Raw genomic sequence first — 21560 nt, forward strand, 5'->3', positions numbered from 1 at the left:
CAGAGGTTAAACCAGTTTTAGACCCATTTCAGTTTGCCTACAAACAAGGTCGTGGTACAGAGGATGCTAAATACTCTGATGATACAGCTTTGCTTAGCCTCTTGTATAATAATACTGGTCTTTCTGTGTATCATTCAGAGGTAAAACTTTTTGTGAAGTGGTGTGACATGAATCATCTGATCATAAATGTTAAAAAAAACAGAGGAAATTATTTTTGACCCGAGGTCAGTAGGGAACCACTCGCCAATATCTATCCATAATATACCCATTGAACAGGTTTGTTCTTATAAATATCTGGGTGTTTATATGGATAACTTGCTTAACTGGGGTGTTCATGTGGATAGTGTATGCTGCCGTGTGCAACAGAGGTTACATTTTTTACGTAGATTAAGATTGTTTGGGGTAGAACAGAAAATAATGTACATCTTTTACCAGGCTGTAATTGAAAGTGTAATACACTATGGATATACTGTGTGGTTTGGCAATATTACAGTTCAGTCCAAAGCTAAACTTGCTTGTCTGGTAAAAATGGCAATGAGAATTATGGGAAAAAGGCAATACAAATCATTGGAGTATTCATATGAGCAGTCAGTCATCAGTGTAGCTACCAAGATTGTATCTGATTCTTCGCATATTTTAAGTGCAGAATATGAGTTGTTGCCTTCTGGCAAAAGATACAGGGTGCCTATGTGCAAATATAATCGTTTCAAGAAATCGTTTGTACCAACGTCAATTAGACTTTTAAATAAGAAGCATGTATGTTTTTTTTAATTTTGTGTGTGTTTTGTATTATGTTTTTGATCATTGTATATGTGTATGTGGGCACCAGGGTCCAAGACAAATTTCCCCATTGGGGACAATAAAGTTCGCTCAGCTAACGAGTCCACATCCCCACCAGAAGCCTTTGCTCAGCTAACGAGTCCACACCCCCACCAGAAGCCTTTGCTCAGCTAACGAGTCCACACCCCCACCAGAAGCTTTCACTCAGCTAACGAGTCCACACCCCCACCAGAAGCCTTCACTCAGCTAATGAGTCCACATCCCCACCAGAAGCCTTCGCTCAGCTAACGAGTCCACACCCCCACCAGAAGCCTTCACTCAGCTAACGAATCCACACCCCCACCAGAAGCCTTCGCTCAGCTAATGAGTCCACACCCCCACCAGAAGCCTTCGCTCAGCTAATGAGTCAACACACCCACCAGAAGCCTTCGCTCAGCTAACGAGTCCACATCCCCACCAGAAGCCTTTGCTCAGCTAACGAGTCCACACCCCCACCAGAAGCCTTCACTCAGCTAACGAGTCCACACCCCCACCAGAAGCCTTTGCTTAGCTAACGAGTCCACACCCCCACCAGAAGCCTTCGCTCAGCTAACGAGTCCACACCCCCACCAGAAGCCTTTGCTTAGCTAACGAGTCCACACCCCCACCAGAAGCCTTCGCTCAGCTAATGAGTCCACATCCCCACCAGAAGCCTTCGCTCAGTTAACGAGTCCACACCCCCACCAGAAGCCTTTGCTCAGCTAACGAGTCCACACCCCCACCAGAAGCCTTCGCTCAGCTAATGAGTCTACACCCCCACCAGAAGCCTTCGCTCAGCTAATGAGTCCACATCCCCACCAGAAGCCTTCGCTCAGCTAATGAGTCCACATCCCCACCAGAAGCCTTCGCTCAGCTAACGGGTCCACACCCCCACCAGAAGCCTTCGCTCTGCTAACGAGTCTACACCCCCACCTGAAGCGTTCGCTCAGCTAACGAGTCCACACCCCCACCAGAAGCCTTCGCTCTGCTAACGAGTCTACACCCCCACCTGAAGCCTTCACTCAGCTAATGAGTCCACACCCCCACCAGAAGCCTTCGCTCAGCTAACGAGTCTACACCCCCACCAGAAGCCTTCGCTCAGCTAACGAGTCTACACCCCCACCAGAAGCCTTCGCTCAGCTAATGAGTCTACACCCCCACCAGAAGCCTTCGCTCAGCTAATGAGTCCACATCCCCACCAGAAGCCTTCGCTCAGCTAATGAGTCCACATCCCCACCAGAAGCCTTCGCTCAGCTAACGGGTCTACACCCCCACCTGAAGCGTTCGCTCAGCTAACGAGTCCACACCCCCACCAGAAGCCTTCGCTCTGCTAACGAGTCTACACCCCCACCTGAAGCCTTCACTCAGCTAATGAGTCCACACCCCCACCAGAAGCCTTTGCTCAGCTAACGAGTCCACACCCCCACCAGAAGCCTTCGCTCAGCTAATGAGTCTACACCCCCACCAGAAGCCTTCGCTCAGCTAATGAGTCCACATCCCCACCAGAAGCCTTCGCTCAGCTAATGAGTCCACATCCCCACCAGAAGCCTTCGCTCAGCTAACGGGTCCACACCCCCACCAGAAGCCTTCGCTCTGCTAACGAGTCTACACCCCCACCTGAAGCGTTCGCTCAGCTAACGAGTCCACACCCCCACCAGAAGCCTTCGCTCTGCTAACGAGTCTACACCCCCACCTGAAGCCTTCACTCAGCTAATGAGTCCACACCCCCACCAGAAGCCTTCGCTCAGCTAACGAGTCTACACCCCCACCAGAAGCCTTCGCTCAGCTAACGAGTCTACACCCCCACCAGAAGCCTTCGCTCAGCTAATGAGTCCACACCCCCACCAGAAGCCTTCGCTCAGCTAACGAGTCCACATCCCCACCAGAAGCCTTCACTCAGCTAATGAGTCTACACCCCCACCAGAAGCCTTCGCTCAGCTAAGAGTCCACACCCCCACCAGAAGCCTTCGCTCAGCTAACGAGTCCACACCCCCACCAGAAGCCTTCGCTCAGCTAATGAGTCCACACCCCCACCAGAAGCCTTCACTCAGCTAACGAGTCCACATCCCCACCAGAAGCCTTCGCTCAGCTAACGAGTCCACACCCTCACCAGAAGCCTTCGCTCAGCTAACGAGTCCACATCCCCACCAGAAGCCTTCGCTCAGCTAACGAGTCCACACCCTCACCAGAAGCCTTCGCTCAGCTAACGAGTCTACACCCCCACCAGAAGCCTTCGCTCAGCTAACGAGTCCACACCCCCACCAGAAGCCTTCACTCAGCTAACGAGTCCACATCCCCACCAGAAGCCTTCGCTCAGCTAACGAGTCCACACCCCCACCAGAAGCCTTCGCTCAGCTAACGAGTCCACATCCCCACAAGAAGCCTTCGCTCAGCTAACGAGTCCACACCCCCACCAGAAGCCTTCACTCAGCTAACGAGTCTACACCCCCACCAGAAGCCTTCGCTCAGCTAATGAGTCTACACCCCCACCAGAAGCCTTCGCTCAGCTAATGAGTCTACACCCCCACCAGAAGCCTTCGCTCAGCTAATGAGTCCACACCCCCACCAGAAGCCTTCGCTCAGCTAATGAGTCCACACCCCCACCAGAAGCCTTCGCTCTGCTAAATGAGTCTACACCCCCACCTGAAGCCTTCACTCAGCTAATGAGTCCACACCCCCACCAGAAGCCTTCGCTCAGCTAACGAGTCTACACCCCCACCAGAAGCCTTCGCTCAGCTAACGAGTCTAAACCCCCACCAGAAGCCTTCGCTCAGCTAACGAGTCTACACCCCCACCAGAAGCCTTCGCTCAGCTAACGAGTCCACACCCCCACCATAAGCCTTCGCTCAGCTAACGAGTCCACACCCCCACCAGAAGCCTTCGCTCAGCTAATGAGTCTACACCCCCACCAGAAGCCTTCACTCAGCTAATGAGTCCACACCCCCACCAGAAGCCTTCACTCAGCTAACGAGTCTACACCCCCACCAGAAGCCTTCGCTCAGCTAATGAGTTTACACCCCCACCAGAAGCCTTCGCTCAGCTAACGAGTCCACACCCCCAGCAGAAGCCTTCGCTCAGCTAACGAGTCCACACCCCCACCAGAAGCCTTCGCTCAGCTAACGAGTCCACACCCCCACCATAAGCCTTCGCTCAGCTAACGAGTCCACACCCCCACCATAAGCCTTCGCTCAGCTAACGAGTCCACATCCCCACCAGAAGCCTTCGCTCAGCTAACGAGTCCACACCCCCACCAGAAGCCTTCGCTCAGCTAACGAGTCCACATCCCCACCAGAAGCCTTCGCTCAGCTAACGAGTCCACACCCCCACCAGAAGCCTTCGCTCAGCTAACGAGTCTACACCCCCACCAGAAGCCTTCGCTCAGCTAATGAGTTTACACCCCCACCAGAAGCCTTCGCTCAGCTAACGAGTCCACACCCCCACCAGAAGCCTTCGCTCAGCTAACGAGTCCACACCCCCACCAGAAGCCTTCGCTCAGCTAACGAGTCCACACCCCCACCATAAGCCTTCGCTCAGCTAACGAGTCCACACCCCCACCATAAGCCTTCGCTCAGCTAACGAGTCCACATCCCCACCAGAAGCCTTCGCTCAGCTAACGAGTCCACACCCCCACCAGAAGCCTTCGCTCAGCTAACGAGTCCACACCCCCACCAGAAGCCTTCGCTCAGCTAACGAGTCCACACCCCCACCAGAAGCCTTCGCTTAGCTAACGAGTCCACTCCCCCACCAGAAGCCTTCGCTCAGCTAACGAGTCCACATCCCCACCAGAAGCCTTCGCTCAGCTAACGAGTCCACACCCCCACCAGAAGCCTTCGCTCTGCTAACGAGTCCACACCCCCACCAGAAGCCTTCGCTCAGCTAACGAGTCCACACCCCCACCAGAAGCCTTCGCTTAGCTAACGAGTCCACATCCCCACCAGAAGCCTTCGCTCAGCTAACGAGTCCACACCCCCACCAGAAGCCTTTGCTCAGCTAACGAGTCCACATCCCCACCAGAAGCCTTCGCTCAGCTAACGAGTCCACACCCCCACCAGAAGCCTTCGCTCAGCTAACGAGTCCACACCCCCACCAGAAGCCTTCGCTCAGCTAACGAGTCCACACCCCCACCAGAAGCCTTCGCTCTGCTAACGAGTCCACACCCCCACCAGAAGCCTTCGCTCTGCTAACGAGTCCACACCCCCCACCAGAAGCCTTCGCTCAGCTAATGAGTCCACATCCCCACCAGAAGCCTTCGCTCTGCTAACGAGTCCACACCCCCACCAGAAGCCTTCGCTCAGCTAACGAGTCCACACCCCCACCAGAAGCCTTCGCTCTGCTAACGAGTCCACACCCCCACCAGAAGCCTTCGCTCTGCTAACGAGTCCACACCCCCCACCAGAAGCCTTCGCTCTGCTAACGAGTCCACACCCCCACCAGAAGCCTTCGCTCTGCTAACGAGTCCACACCCCCCACCAGAAGCCTTCGCTCAGCTAACGAGTCCACACCCCCCACCAGAAGCCTTCGCTCTGCTAACGAGTCCACACCCCCCACCAGAAGCCTTCGCTCAGCTAACGAGTCCACACCCCCCACCAGAAGCCTTCGCTCAGCTAACGAGTCCACACCCCCCACCAGAAGCCTTCGCTCAGCTAACGAGTCCACACCCCCACCAGAAGCCTTCGCTCTGCTAACGAGTCCACACCCCCCACCAGAAGCCTTCGCTCTGCTAACGAGTCCACACCCCCACCAGAAGCCTTCGCTCTGCTAACGAGTCCACACCCCCCACCAGAAGCCTTCGCTCAGCTAACGAGTCCACACCCCCCACCAGAAGCCTTCGCTCTGCTAACGAGTCCACACCCCCCACCAGAAGCCTTCGCTCAGCTAACGAGTCCACACCCCCACCAGAAGCCTTCGCTCAGCTAATGAGTCTACACCCCCACCAGAAGCCTTCGCTCAGCTAATGAGTCCACACCCCCACCAGAAGCCTTGGCTCAGCTAACGAGTCCACACCCCCACCAGAAGCCTTCGCTCAGCTAACGAGTCCACATCCCCACCAGAAGCCTTTGCTCAGCTAACGAGTCCACATCCCCACCAGAAGCCTTCGCTCAGCTAAAGAGTCCACACCCCCACCAGAAGCCTTCACTCAGCTAACGAGTCCACACCCCCACCAGAAGCCTTCGCTCAGCTAACGAGTCCACACCCCCACCAGAAGCCTTCGCTCAGCTAACGAGTCTACACCCCCACCAGAAGCCTTCGCTCAGCTAACGAGTCCACACCCCCACCAGAAGCCTTCGCTCAGCTAATGAACGGAGCCTTGTGGTACCATCACAGAGAGGCATGTGGAACAATCTTAAGTCCTCCAAACGCACAACAGAATCACTCGCTTCATTCTAATGACAGGTAAAAACTCATCTCTTCCATGAGCACTTAATCTTAACATTAAAAAAATCTAACTCTTCCTCCTGTATTTTTCTCTTTCCCTCCCTATTCTGGTTTGTGTTACTCTAAATAATATCCAAATATTTGTATTTAAGGCACTTTTTGCATTTCTTTGCCTCTTCTTGACAGATCGCTTCCTGTACTCTTCAGTTGTAAGTCGCTTTGGATAAAAGCGTCTGCTAAATACATAAATGTAAATGTAAAGTAGCCAAGACGAGCACAAAGCATTTTAACTGTAAAGGCTTGCAATGCTCGCACTCATCTGACTCATTGCAGCGACCGCATGCTCTTCCTCAAACACACACAGCAGTAAACGTGTATCCAGTTCTGTCATTTGGAAGAGAACATGGAGAGACACGTTTACCCTGCTGACTCATTTTCAACTGATAGATTTCTTTTAACTTTAACTATTTTCACTGATGTTTTAACAGAAACGAGAAAGAGAGAAATCTGCACACTGCCAGTTGAAAGCTAACTCCTAACAAAGATCTCAAGTGAAGTTTAAAAGGTTTAGAGAGAGATATTTTTCAGAGAGGTTGTTTGCACACCGCACAGTTTTGGTCTGAAGACAAAAAGACCTGATGACTACAGCTGGAGCTCATCTATTTACAGCCTAGTGTAGCATGTAGCTATGGCGTCACAGACCGAGGCTATAAATACCCCCGAGTCATTTTTATTGACGTGTTTAAACACACTTTTTACAGCCGGTCATGATAAAGACGTTCCCATATGCATAAGCTTATGGAGAAGTGAGTGTAGCTTTTGAAAGGGAACAACATCACCGCAGTTATGGCTGAGGCGGGTAATGATGATTTGGATATGGCAGAAGGTGAATTTATTTTTAAAACCCCCGCAGTGAAAAGAAAGACAAGCAAAAGAGGGAAAAGGAAAAAAGTAAAGAAATTAGTGGATCACAATGGTTTAAATGTTAAGAAGATTGAGGTTGATTCTTGATGAGTCTGCTCCTGGAAGTGAGAATGAGTCTTCAGACCCTTCTGTTGCTGTAAGGAGATCTGGAAGATACTCTGGAGAAAATTATGTCATTTCTACAGAACACTAAACAAATGAAAGGGGTGAAAGTAGACGTTTTTTGTTCATACTCAACAAAAATATTGATGATGGATACAGGGGAGGGTGGATTTACAGATGAAGACATTTTCAGAATTAAGAAAATTCTGCAAAAAATGTAACTATGCTAAACGAAAAATGTCAGATTGCTTGAAAAAAAGTTTTTTTTTTGCTCTGTTTTTATTCTCTTTGTTTTTTTCCTGTACAGATGCTTTCCCCACTTTTATTAGCAGAATTAAAGTAGGTACTCTGAATTTAAATGGAGCAAGGGATGTTCAAAAAGGTCAATTCTTTTCAATTGATAAAACAAAGATATGTTACAATAAACTCACAATGACTGCAGTTTGCCATACATGGCGTCACGGAGAGTAATGGTTAAGCTTAGTAATGACCTGCGTGATATTTGGAGAGTTTTTGATGTGAATAAAAGATGATATACTTTGGCACAGATGAGAGAAAATTATAGTTCAATGGCCAGGCTTGACAGATTTGATTGTTTTAAACATCAATTGAATATTGTTAAAAGTCATTGTTTTTTCTGATCATTACATTGTTATTCTGTCACATGTCTGTATGGTCCTGTGGAGCACAGGTTGTGTGTTTATATTGTTTAATTGATGAAATGTCTGGTCTCGTGTTTCCCCTGCCCATCTTGTTAGCTGATTATTGTTTAATTGGCCCCATCTGTTCCCTCTTGATTTGTTATCCTTTATAGTCTCCTTGTGTCTACTGTCTGGTGTTGGGGTGGGAATGCACCTTTTTAAGTTGGTTTGTCAAACCGCCATAAAACAGAAGAAGTCTGGTGCTGGATCGTTGTCCTGTTTGGATGTCATCTGTTTCCCGGTCACGTTTTCTATTTTCATTTCTTTATGTTTCATTTTATTCCTAGTCTGTTTTCCCCCCTTGTGGGTGGTTTGTTTATGCTTGTATTATATTATGAGTTATAATAAAGAATTAATTGAGGTGAAGCATTGATTGACTGATAGACAACTACTCTGTAAGTGTTTGTAACTTTTCTCATTTGATTGTTTGTTCATTTGTTGTTGGATAAGTGTGTCTGTGTAGTGCAGTGGTGTGTATTATTAGTTTTGGTGTATTCTTGTGGTGTGTATGGGAGTTAGCATTTGTTTGGTCATTGCCACATTGAGTGAGCGTTTGTTTGGGGGCGTTCCCAGCTGCTTTCAATAACGATACTCAGGTGAGTGTAAATAGCGTGATAGTCCGCGGCAGCGGAAGTGGCAGAGTGAAGCCCTCCTCGTGTGAAGACCGAGTGTAAAGACTTCAACTCTTCCCAGTGCAACTCCTCCTGAGCAAGGACCCGGCAAGGCACTTGAGTATCATCTTCCTTTTCATTATTAGTGTTCGGTTCTTTTCTAATTCCTATCTGCCTTTTCTCTGATCTGTATTCACCATGTGCTTTCAAATCTCAACTATTACTACAAGCACTCGTAAATCACGCTCTGTACGCACGAGACGCCGTAATCCTAATAATTTGCGCTATATCCTAACATCCTCTGCTACTTTACTCTCTATTCCAATTGGTCTCTGGAATTGCCAGTCTGCTGTAAACAAAGCAGCCTTTATTTCATCTATTGAGAATCATTCTCAGCTCAGCCTCATGGCCCTAACTGAGACCTGGATCAAACCAGAGGACACTGCTACTCCTGCAGCCCTCTCAACCAATTTAACTTTTTCACACACTCCTCGGCCTATTGGGAGGGGTGGGGGTACTGGTTTGCTTAGCTCAAATGATTGGAAATTTGATCCATTATTGTCTCTACCGGCCAGTTCATTTGAATCACACTCAATCAATATTGCTCACCCTGTTAAAATCCATGTGGTAGTGGTCTATCGTTCTCCAGGTCACCTCGGTAACTTTGTGGAGGAGTTGGATGTGTTACTTTCTAGCTTCCCTGAGGATGGCACTCCACTGATTCTGCTTGGTGACTTCAACATCCATCTTGATAAACACCTAGCCGCAGACTTCAGCACTCTACTGACTTCATTTGACCTTAAGTTAGTATCTACTACGGCTACTCACAGATCAGGTAACCAATTAGACCTCGTCTACACACGCAACTGCTCCACGGACAACACTTTAGTTACTCCATTACAAACCTCAGACCACTTTCTCATCACTCTTAACCTCATACTGACTCCTGATACAACACGCACTCCTACACAGATTACCTTTCGGCGTAATCTACGCTCACTCTCTCCCTCTCACCTATCCACTATGGTTTCATCTTCACTCCCTCCACCTGCTCAGTTCTCAGCACTGGATGCTAACAGTGCTACTGATACTCTTTGCTCCACTCTAACATCCTCCTTAGACAGTTTTTGCCCCCTTTCATCCAGACAAGCTCGCCCCACCCCATCTGCCCCCTGGCTGTCTGATGTTCTCCGTGAACATCGCTCTGGACTCAGGGCGGCAGAGAGGAAATGGCGGAAATCTAAAAACTATACTGACCTTACCTTGTATTAGTCTCTTCTCTCTTCTTTCTCTACAAATGTCTCCACTGCTAAAACAACATACTACCACAACAAAATCAACAATTGCCCTGACTCTCGTAAACTCTTTAAAACATTCTCCTCTCTCCTTTGTCCTCCTCCTCCCCCTCCTTCATCAACTCTTACAGCTGATGACTTTGCATCATTTTTCACAAAGAAAACATCTCTAATCAGCAACCAGTTCTCCTCACCACAAACTGACACGCACATCTCAACATTTAACACAAACACGCTTCCATCCTTCTCTCCGCTCTCCGAGGCAGATATTTCTGAACTCATCCTTTCCAATCACCCTACTACCTGTCCTCTTGATCCTATACCCACTCACCTCCTTCAGGTCATTTCTTCTTCAATCACTCCTGCACTCACTCACAATGTCAACACTTCTCTTCACACGGGAACCTTTCCCACAGCATTTAGGCAGGCTCGGGTAACCCCACTGCTTAAGAAACCCTCTCTGAATCCAGCACTTTTAGAAAACTACCGACCGGTAGTTCGGAAACCTGATCCAGAATGCAGCGGCGAGAGTGGTCTTTAATGAGCCGAAGAGAGCGCATGTAACGCCTCTCTTCATCAGACTGCACTGGTTGCCAATGACTGCTCGCATCAAATTCAAGGCACTAGTTCTCGCCTACAAATCAACCACTGGCTCTGCACCAATATACCTAAACCCACTTGTTCAGACTTACACAACGTCCAGAAGCTTGCGTTCTGCGAGTGAGCGGCGCCTTGTGGTTCCATCCCAAAGAGGTATGAGATCACTCTCACGGACATTTTCCTGGACCGTTCCCACCTGGTGGAATGACCTGCCGATCTCAATTCGTGCTGCCGAGTCTGTAGCCATTTTTAAAAAACATCTTAAGACACATCTTTTCCAATTGCACCTGACCAATACAGAATAGCACTTACTGATCACCACAGCAACGACCAAAAAGCACACACTCCTGGATCATATCTACGTCTCTCATCCGGATTTGTGCCTTCAGGCGGGTGTGTTACATAGTTATCATAGCTATCATAATCCGGTGTACTGTATTTTGCGTACGTGAGTTTTTGTTGTAGATGCCTATTGCTGCGCGTTTAGCTAGAATGCCATACAAAACCAACCCATTGGGCCACTGAATCTGCATTAACGACAACAGCTGGGGCAACAGCCTTAGTCCTAATGGGTTGTTATCATGGCTATCAAAATCCAGTGTTCTGTATTTTGCGTACGAGTTTTTGTTGTAGATGGCTATTGTAGATGGCTATATATATATATATATATATATATATATATATATATATATATATATATATATATATATATATATATATATATATATATATATATATATAAATAAAAAACTTGTGTACTGTGCTAATTAATTGAGACTTCTTACAGCTCTTACAGGTTGTTGGCCTTATTTGTTTTGTTGCTTCTATGGCTCTCCCCTTTTTTGTAAGTCGCTTTGGATAAAAGCGTCTGCTAAATGATTAAATGTAAATGTGTAAGTGTAATTAAAGCTGCAAGCAGCGATGAAAGAGCCCTTGCACCCGGTACCCACCGCCACCCAGTGGCCTCAGGAAAACGGCAAGTAGTGAAAAAGATGCATTTAAGCTGCAAATATAGGAGAAATACATCAGGCATAATGTATCACACTTCCTTCTGCCACCAGGTGGCACTTTGACTATAACTAAATATTGGCATGTAGATGTCTTCAGGTCAGGACTATTATCAAACATGTGAAGTTTGGGGCAGATTGGACATTGGTATGCCTGAGGTACAACATCTTCCTTTTTTGTGGTCATCAAAGGCCGAATTTTTTCATCCATGGCGAGATGTCCGCCAGACAGCTTGAGACTCGTGCAGCTACTGTCGGATCATCTGGTTGAAATGAGAGGTAGAGCTGTGTGTCATTAGCATAATGATATGAGAGGCCATGTGCCTGAATAATGGGTCCCAATGATGTTGTGTAAATGGAGAAGAGGAGAGGTCCAAGCATTGAGCCCTGAGGAACCCCCCGTGGTCAGTTGATGTGTTTTTGATAGATTTGGATATGATTCAGATATCTGAGATCTAATATGGGATGCAGCCCTCCATCCTTTTTGTGAACTATAAAGTACCGGCTGTAGAACCCGGACTTCCTCTCTGATGGCGGAATGCACTCTATGGCTTCCTTTGCCAGCAAGGATTTTACTTCTAGTTCCATAACCCGAACCCGGGTACCACTGCAGTCCATGTCACCCCGTTGAATTTCGGAGGGGGGTGACCAAACTGCAGTCTGTAACCCTTTTCTACAGTGCGAAGGACCCATGTAGACATATTCGGAAGGCACTTCCATGGGCTGAGATAATCTACTAAGGGAACCAGCCTCTCGTGGCTGGCCTCGGGTGTTAATTGAGCCACATTTCCAACTCTCTGAAGCGGCTGACCGGCAGGGAGCAGCTGAAAACGATTTTCGGTGTGCAGACGTGCAAGCTGCCCAGTCGCAGGTCTTTCTCGAGGCAACTGGATCAGCACAAGTTCGCGGGAAAACGATGTGGCCTGAAGCGTCTGTGCCGGCGGGATTACCACATCGTTTACCCAACAGCGCCACGGAGGCAGCAACCTCGGTTGCCCCTGCGCGGGAGGGACCGCTCTTAGAAGCCCAGCCGCAGCTAGGACTTCTTCCCAGCAGCCTTCTTAGCCAGAAGGACGTTCCTCAGATCGCCCTTCTGCGCCGCAGACTGCGGGTGAGAGCGCCGCCTCAGTTGCCAGGCTCCCGGAGGAGGGGCTCTAGAGGCGACACTCTCTTTTTGCACCTGCCGGTGCGAGGAGCTGGTTGACGGATGAGGCCTCCCGCTGGGGGCAGCCTTCCCAGGCTTTGAGCGGCGAGGGAGAAACTGGCGAAAAGCTGCTGACTGTTTTTTCGCCTCCTGGAATCCGTCGACGACCACGTTAATGGCGTCGCCGAACAGACCAGAAGGTGAAATCAGGGAGTCTTGGAGAAAGGTCTTATCCTTCTCCTTCATCCCCGACAGACTAACCCACAAATGTCTCTCCATAGTCACCATTGACGCCATGGAGCGGCCGATGGCACGGGCCGTCTCCCTGGTGATGCGGAGAGACAAGTCAGCAGCTTTCCGGAGCTCCAGTATATCCCCTGGAGAGGGACCCTCGTCCTGATCAAGCTCTTTCAAGAGGTTGGCCTGGCAGGCCTGCAAGATGGATAATGTTTGCGGGGAACTCAATCGCTATATATGCCCTGCCCACCAAATCTGATGTGTCACGGCAGGGCTTGGTGGGTGGATGTAGTGGCGACACATGAGCTCCACGACCCGTCTCGATGCCAAACTCATCCAGTTCCTCAGAACCGGAGAGCGTGAGCATCGGGTTCTCCGACCCGGGGGAAGAAGCCGCAGTGCAGGCTTCCACACAGGGAAGGAGAGCCTCTGCACTGTCAGAGGACAATTGGGAAAGTGCATCGGCAGTCCCTATCTCAGCTGATAAGTCCAGCTGTGCGCCCCATGATCTGCGACACCGGGCCGCCTCAGCGACCGTGGGTCCAGAACCACGGGGCTCACGTGGTTGACCGGCATCATCAAATACAGCCAGCCTCGAGTGAAGCACCTCGAGTGAAGCACCCCGAGTGTCAGCTGATCACAGTGAACACAGGCGGCTCCCTCGAGAGCCGTCCTAGCAAGCTGAACACCCAGGCACTCCACACACAATGAATGTGTGTCCGCTCCCGAAATAAAATGGGGACACGGTGCACACAACGTCTAAACTCATTCCCAGTTGCCATTCCCACAATATATATATATATATATATATATATATATATATATATATATATATATATATATATATCTTATTTTTTGACAAACAACAATAAGTAGGCAGACAGAAACTCAGAGCGCTATGCTGAAGAGCGATACCTGCCGCTACTATGAGCCGGCCTACCTGTAAAGCTTCCGGGTATGCCGTCACATCTACATCGTGACGCAACACCAATTGGGATTGGAATAGTTTCATTCAGACTTCAGATACGCTGTTGCTTAGGGAGCATCCCCAAATTTGCCAAAAATGTTGTTCTGACGCAGTGTGAATTTATTCAAGTCCAGGGAGCATTGATTCTTTCACGCTTTCAACGTGTAGTATAAATGGATTCTTCTAGCATTTGTATTTTTAATTTTTTTTAGAGAAAAAGAGTGGCCAAAGTATGTATATTCATACTCTTTTCAGATAGTGGACAAGAACTCACAGATTTGAGTGAGATTAGAAAAAGGGCTAAGATGTTTTATACTGATTTGTATAAAAGTGAATATAAGGAAGTTGATGATTTGAATAGTCTTCCTTGAAGATCTGCCTAAAGTTTCAAAAGGTGCAAACACTAAAGCCGCGTCTCCACCGCAGGAACTTTACCCAGGAACCAGGAACTTTGGGGTGGTACTCTGTGTGTTTTGACTGCAGGAACCAGGGTCTAAAGGAAGTTCCGGGTAAATATTTCCCCCTCCAAATGGCCCTGCTCGCGAGGTAGTACTTTTTCAAAGTTCAGGAACTTTTGAGGGCGGGACTTGGGCGCTGAACATGCTGATTGGTTTAGCATTTTATTTCAACCGGCATTTTTAAAAGTATTTTGCGAGGTTCGGTCTACGTTCAGTAAATATCAGTCTTGCTCTCTGTCTGATGGCGGGCGTTCCTCTCAGCCATCTCACGTTCAATGTCCGTAATAGCTGATAATAATATACATTGTCATTTTAAATCTAGCTTTACAAGCTTTCTGAATATGCTAGTGCTCTTTTCTGTTGTTAATTACCTCTTTAGCAAACCTATACATAACCAGCAAAAGCAGCACAGCTTGAATCTCTTCCATACTCGTTATTCATTTTTTTCCAGTCTTTTTTTTCACCATGTAAACGAGCTGACCGATTACTTTTAAGTGTGCGTCCTTACATGACGTGACAGCGCGCACCGCACTCATGTTGACAAGAGAGGAAAGCTCATTTTTCTGAGGGGTAAACTTTTGTATTTCGTAAGTTATGAAGGTAATGTTGGAATAATGACACAGCGTATATTGCCCCAGGCAGTTTTTACTTTAACTGCGCCTGACAGAAGAATACATTTTTTTCTGAGATGATCATTACACTTTACAACAAATAAATCACTTATATAATACTGTATTAGTCCTGGTGGGCGTTAAGAGTTGCTATGGCTACAGTTAACGCATTCCAGCTGCTGGAGAAAACAGCGTTGACATTTTTGATGCGGCAGACAAACTGCATGTCATAAAATGATTGCGTTTGAAAGTCATTACATGTACACGTAGATAACGTCTCATGTAAACAGTCCACTAAATCTTTCATTCGGAATGACAAAAAAGTGTGCGTGTAAACATGGCTAGTGTCGTGCAAAATGATTACTGTCCGTCACTGGCTTGGAGGAGCAGTCGCGCGCAGTCCTACATCACCGGACTAATCTGCCTAATCTTCACTGAACTTTAGATCGCGGTGGAAACGCAGACAGTTGCAGGTCTGAGGGGAGAAAAGTTCCTGTAAAAAAAGTTCCTGGTACAAATTGTTCTGTAATTTTGGTGGAAACGGGGCTTAAATTATAGAGGCCTTTTCAAAAGGAGAACTTTACGAAGCTCTAAAAGGATAAAAAATGGTAAAACACCTATTCTTGTAGGAAATATTGGGATATTTTGGGAGACGATCTACTGGAAGTGTTTAATAATAGCCTAACTGAAGGTCACCTGCCGATGAGTTACAAAAGGGCTGTAATCACCTCCTACCGAAAAAAGGTGATCCAAGAGAGATAAAAAAAATGCCATTTCATTATTATGTGCTGATTTTAGGTTTCTTTCAAAGACTTTGGCGAATAGAGTTAGAGAAGTAAATGGGAACATTATCCATATTGATCAGTCATACTGTATACCTAACAGATCTATAAATGATGTTTATTTGATTAAGAATATATTGGATGTTTCTAGTCTTTTGAATGTAGATACTGGATAGATCACCTTAGATCAGGGAAAATAGTTTGACAGGGTTGAGCATGTTTACCATTAAAGATAAAAGTTTTATTGACATGATTAAAGTATTGTACCAGGACATTGAACATGTTTTAACCTCTTAACCTCTTTTTGAGAATTTTCTGATAACAACGTACCCAAATAAAAATGTCTGCAGCTCTTAAACCAGATGGTCTACATTCATAAAAAAAAAAAAAAAAAGTTTAATTCCCTTAGGGAAAAAATTATGAGATTTTAATGTTGAGGCCCTGAAAATAACCTAAATATAAAACTGAATGTCTGATCATGTGAAATTTTAGGATGATACTCTCAGAAATGTAGCTTCTGTAAGCTTTTATGTCAAGAAAAGCTTAAGTGTCCTTTCAAAAAGGCCCTTTATTTCAGAACATTTGTGATTGTGAAGAGTAGTTTTTCCTTCAAAAAATTTGCAATAAACTGCTAATTATAATGCATTTACAGTTCCTGAAAAACTAAATCAACTATTTACAGAATTTACAAAGTGTAAAAAACTAATTTAGCTGATAAAAACATAGTTTCTGTCATAGATTCTGTGCGGTCCACTGCGGTGTGTGGGTAAACTGGCGAGCAGGCACGGCGGTGTCATGGAAACTAGGCACAATTAGTATTCCCAAATAATGCTTACAAACACTGCACAAGATGATACCTTTTGATTGGTTACAACGTCCATCAATCAAACTTTTGTTGTCATTGGCTAGGCATTGATAGGCATTATCCATTGAAAACCATGGGCGCTTTGATTGACAGCTTGCGAGCCAGTAATGCGCTTCCTGTAAATAATGTGTCATCAAAAAGCCTGTGATTAAAGAAGAAAGACCTGGGAGGGTTTAACTTGAGAGGAAGAGTCCAAAGTACAGGGGATATTGCCAGAATAATGATTAGAATCGATATTTCATTGAAAATGGATATGGTTGATTACTCTAACTCAAAACGCACATGCAAACAAAGGAGGATTTTTTTGTGTTTTTTCCCCCTATTTTGTTGTTTTTTTGGATTAAAAAGTGGGATGCATTTTGAAGAGTGGGACCATACACTGGCATCTATGCTGTTCTTTATTGGATTCGTCCGATCTGAACTGCACGATATGAGATGAAAGATGAGTACTGCGTTTATTATGCTAATGTTTAAATAGCTAGTGCTTCAGCATTTCATTTAACCCTTTCCTCTCTGGTGTATTTATTGCAAAAACAAGTTAAGAACATAAATCTTGAGTGTTTTAGCTTTCAAAAGATAGTTGTGATAGTTGATTGAATATTTGTATAAAACAAAAGTAAATAAAAGTACAAACATGCCCACTTCCGTCAAACCCCCCTCCCCTACCCTCTGCGATCTGGTGCATAGTTAAGGGGTTAAATGTTATTTTATATATAGATAAAGAGTAATACAAAGAAATGTGCATATGACACTTACGTGTAGACGTTATGGGGCCGATAGTGTCACTGGCTTCACTCACTCCCACTCTACTCACTGCTCTGCTGCGGATCAAGTACTGCCTTCCAAACTTCAATCCAGTCAGAGAAAAGACTTCATTAGGTGTGTTTATGACATGCCACTGTTCCTCGTTCACCTGCCGGTACTCCACTCTGTACTGCACAGTTTCTCCATTTGGGGACTTCTGCAGTTTCAGGGACACACTGCGCTTCAGGACCTCCTTGACTTCTGGAGGGGGAGGCTTTGACATGGGATGGAAATGTGTGTCTGTCAGCCTCCCTTTTTCATACAGACGGATGGAGGAGCCTGGATTAGATGGATCGGGGATGGCAGACATAAGGAATAGGTGTCTCTTTTCATCTTTATTAGCCTCTGAAAAAAGTTTGAAAAGAGTTAAGGTGTCTCTCATCTTTGAGATGACAGCATGATCGTTGAACCACTTTATGACAGATGCCACAGAAACCATGGTTTTTTCCCCATCTAGCTCTTTAAACTTGTTAGTTTTTATAAACTCCTTCAGGGTTGAAATGTACTGGTCATCATACTTCAGAGATGTGAAGGTCAAGCAGACCACAACATCAATATTAAGATTAAAGAGGAAGGTGTTGAGATGGTCTGAGTCTTCAGTTTTTATTCCCTCCAACATCTTGGTGTGAGAAGTTAATAGGGCAAGTTCAGCCTTTGCATCATTTAACCACTGGTTAAGACTGTCAGCTTTAAAAGGGGAGCTGAAGTGGATCTTCTGAATGTCTTCCAGCGAATTCTCCTGCAACTCTCCTCCTCTTATTGCAGACAAGACCCTGGCCACTTCTTTCAGGAGCATTGTCTTGTAAATGCTAAATGAGTTCTTAAATGAAAGCAGCCTCTCTTTGATGTCACTGAAAACATTCACCAATGTGTTTCTGGACAGGTCGTTGTATGTCCTCTCTACTTCTCCCAGCTCCTCCATTATATCTTCAATGTTAGAAACCAGATGTGCGGTGATTTCTCTCTCCAACCGAGCAGCTTTTTCATTCAGTAGAGAAAGAGGATAGAGCCAGACTTTGATTGGAACAGCATTCTGTGGATTCTCCTTCAGGATATTGGGGAGCTTCTTGAACACATCTACGGCTTCCATGAAAGTGGTGGGGTTCTGCTCAAGCTGGAAGTCACCATGAAATGTGCAAGCAATGCTCTGAGCCATTTTCTTATCACTATCTTTCATTTCTACAGATGCTTGTCCCTCAATAGAAATTAGAGGAATCATCCTGACAATAATATTCAGTTTTCCCTCAATCTCCTGCTTATTTTCCTCTTCTGAAAATCTCCGATCAAACACCATGAAGGCCTGACCTCCATAAAGTACAGCCGTGACCACATGAGTTGCAGTTTTCTGGTCAAACACCTGAGGGTAGGTGATCTGGCCCAGATGGCTCATAGTGAGCTGTTCAAATCTGGTGGTTTCACTGTAATACATTGTCACTCTGGACTGCTGGTTTGATAATTTGGTGTCACGCAGAAACTTGGCAGATCCTCCAACCTCCACCAGCCCTCCTAAGAAGCTGGCCTTCAGGGAAGCACTTACATCCAGGAGATTGGCCTTACTAGAGAAAGAGTCGGAGCTACTGAAGTCAAAATCTGTCTTGTGCTGTGGACGGGTGTCCAAATCTTCTCTCAGTGACTTCTTATCCCACAGAGTAACACCTGAAATGAGAAATTGCTTTAACAGTCCCGTATGAGAATGCAATGCACTGTTGAAGAAACATGCAGGTTTTATCGTGTTGCTACACAAGTACTAGTGATGCAACATTTGGTGAAGAGGGTAAAATAAACTTGTATTTATTTATTTATTTTAGGTTAGTACAGCACCTGGAATGAAGGTATCCGTGCGGCAGTCATACAGCATACCAGGAAACAGAGGTCTTCCTAGAGCTGCCACTTCAATGGGCTTTGATGCCAAGGCTGCAAGAAATTACAAATAAAAGGTCATTATTTATTTATGATATATTTGAACAAAATTACATGATAATGTTTCACTCTTTCGCCACCATTTCTTTTTAAAGCTGCCAGCCACCACCAGCATTTTGATCATTTACGCAAAAGTTTCTTGGCCACCAGAATATTTTGTAGTATGAATATTTGAACATGCACTATATCAAAAGAAAGAACAGACCCCATTCTAAAAAAATAAATAAAGTTTGTTACAAATAATAAAATAAAATAAAATAAAAAAATCAACATTTTTAGTGAATAAAGCTGAGAAAAACATGTTTTGGTCAAAGACTATAACCAGATGGGATTCAGAAAAATGGTTAAAACACAGATGGAGTAGATGGAGTCATTCAACACCCCAAACACATATAGCTTGTTGTTGGAAACTCCGAAATGAAGACCAGGAGAACTTGGGTATATCTTTTGGGCAGGTGTTACTCTTTATTGAAAAACGCACGTGCCTTCGGTGGCTGCAGTCATCCAAGTCTAATTCTAAACACTATGGGCCCTATCTTGCACCCAGCGCAATTGACTTTGTACACCGACGCATGTGTCATTCCTATTTTGCACCCGCGCAAAGCGCGCTTTTCCCTCCACAGAAGCACGTCGCTAAACTAGTGAATGAACTTGCGCTCCCTGGGCGGTTCAGCGCAAAAAAGGAGGCGTGTTCCGGCACAAACAATCCCTGGTGCTATTTTGCTGTTCCATTAAACAGTTGCGCCACTGACCAGAAAAAACCTTGTCTAAAGTCAGTGGCGCATTGCGCGTTGTTCATTATGCTATTTTAAGGGCGCATGCTTGACCATAATGTATAGCGTGTACAACGTGCATACACTTTGCTCATGAAATCTACACAGATGCCCCATAACGAAACAAAAATATATTGCAGTATATTGGAAAATATCATTTAATATATTAGGCAATATATTCACATATATGGGATTTTATATTTATATTCACCAATATATTGCAATTTATGAAAGCGGCAATCATTTCTATATTTTGCAATATATTACAGGAATATATAATATGTATAATACCATCAATATATTATTCACGAGGTATTAAAAGCCTCGTGTGTTTGTAACATTTGGCTAGAGAGGAGCAATTAATTGACTGATAGACAACTACTCTGTAAGTGTTTGTAACTTTTCTCATTTGATTGTTTGTTCATTTGTTGTTGGATAAGTGTGTCTGTGTAGTGCAGTGGTGTGTATTATTAGTTTTGGTGTATTCTCACGGTGTGTATGGGAGTTAGCATTTGTTGAGTTAGCATTTGTTTGGTCATTGCCATGTTGGGAGTGAGTTTGTTGGGGGCGTTTCCAGCTGCTTTCAATAACGATACTCAGGTGAGTATAAATACCGTGATAGTCCGCGGCAGCGGAAGCGGCAGTGTGAAGCCCTCCCTGTGCAAGACCAACGAGTGTAAAGACTTCAACTCTTCCCAGTGCAACTCCGCCCAAGCAAGGACCCCGGCAAGGCACTTGATCCTATACCCACTCACCTCCTTCAGGCTATTTCTTCTTCAATCACTCCTGCACTCACTCACATTGTCAACACTTCTCTTCACACGGGAACCTTTCCCACAGCATTTAAGCAGGCTCGGGTAACCCCACTGCTTAAGAAACCCTCTCTGAATCCAGCACTTTTAGAAAACTACCGACCGGTATCCCTTCTGCCTTTCATTGCAAAGACCCTTGAGCGAGTTGTGTTCAATCAACTCTCTATGTTTCTTGAACGGGACAACCTCCTAGAGAACAACCAATCCGGCTTCAAAAGCGGCCATTCGACTGAGACTGCCTTGCTCTCGGTAACTGAGGCACTGAGACTGGCAAAAGCAGCTTCCAAATCCTCAGTGCTCATTCTGCTGGATCTGTCTGCTGCTTTTGACACAGTTAACCACCAGATCCTCCTGTCAACACTTAAGAGGACGGGGATCTCAGGATCTGCTCTCCAGTGGTTCAGGTCTTACCTCTCTGGTAGGTCCTACAGGGTGTCATGGAGAGGTGTAGTGTCTAAGTCACATCATCTAGCTACTGGGGTTCCCCAGGGCTCAGTCCTTGGACCACTTCTCTTCTCCATCTAGATGTCATCATTAGGTTCTGTCATTCAGAAACACGGATTCTCCTATCACTGCTATTCTGATGACACTCAACTCTACTTCTCATTTCAACCAGATGATCCTACAGTCAGTGTTCGTATCGCTGCCTGTCTGACAGACATTTCTGACTGGATGAAAGAGCATCACCTTAAACTCAATCTTGCAAAGACAGAATTACTTGTTTTCTCAACCAACCCAGCACTTCATCAACATTTCTCCATTCAGCTTGGTTC

At 46.0% G+C, this 21560-nt stretch overlaps 1 protein-coding gene across 2 annotated transcripts in view; it reads right to left on the reverse strand.

The window, feature by feature from the left end:
- The window catches only part of LOC137091673 (cytolytic toxin-alpha-like), a 106950-nt gene that overhangs the window by 11111 nt on the left and 74279 nt on the right, over positions 1-21560 (reverse strand). For both annotated transcript variants that reach the window (XM_067456309.1, XM_067456310.1), the window contains exons 4-5: positions 19104-19196; positions 17235-18938 (exon numbers count right to left, since the gene is read on the reverse strand). In XM_067456309.1, the coding sequence (XP_067312410.1) occupies positions 17235-18938; positions 19104-19196 (1797 nt within the window). The remainder of the gene's footprint in view (positions 1-17234; positions 18939-19103; positions 19197-21560) is intronic.

Source organism: Pseudorasbora parva, chromosome 10, assembly GCF_024679245.1.
Source record: "Pseudorasbora parva isolate DD20220531a chromosome 10, ASM2467924v1, whole genome shotgun sequence".
Lineage (NCBI taxonomy): Eukaryota > Metazoa > Chordata > Actinopteri > Cypriniformes > Gobionidae > Pseudorasbora > Pseudorasbora parva.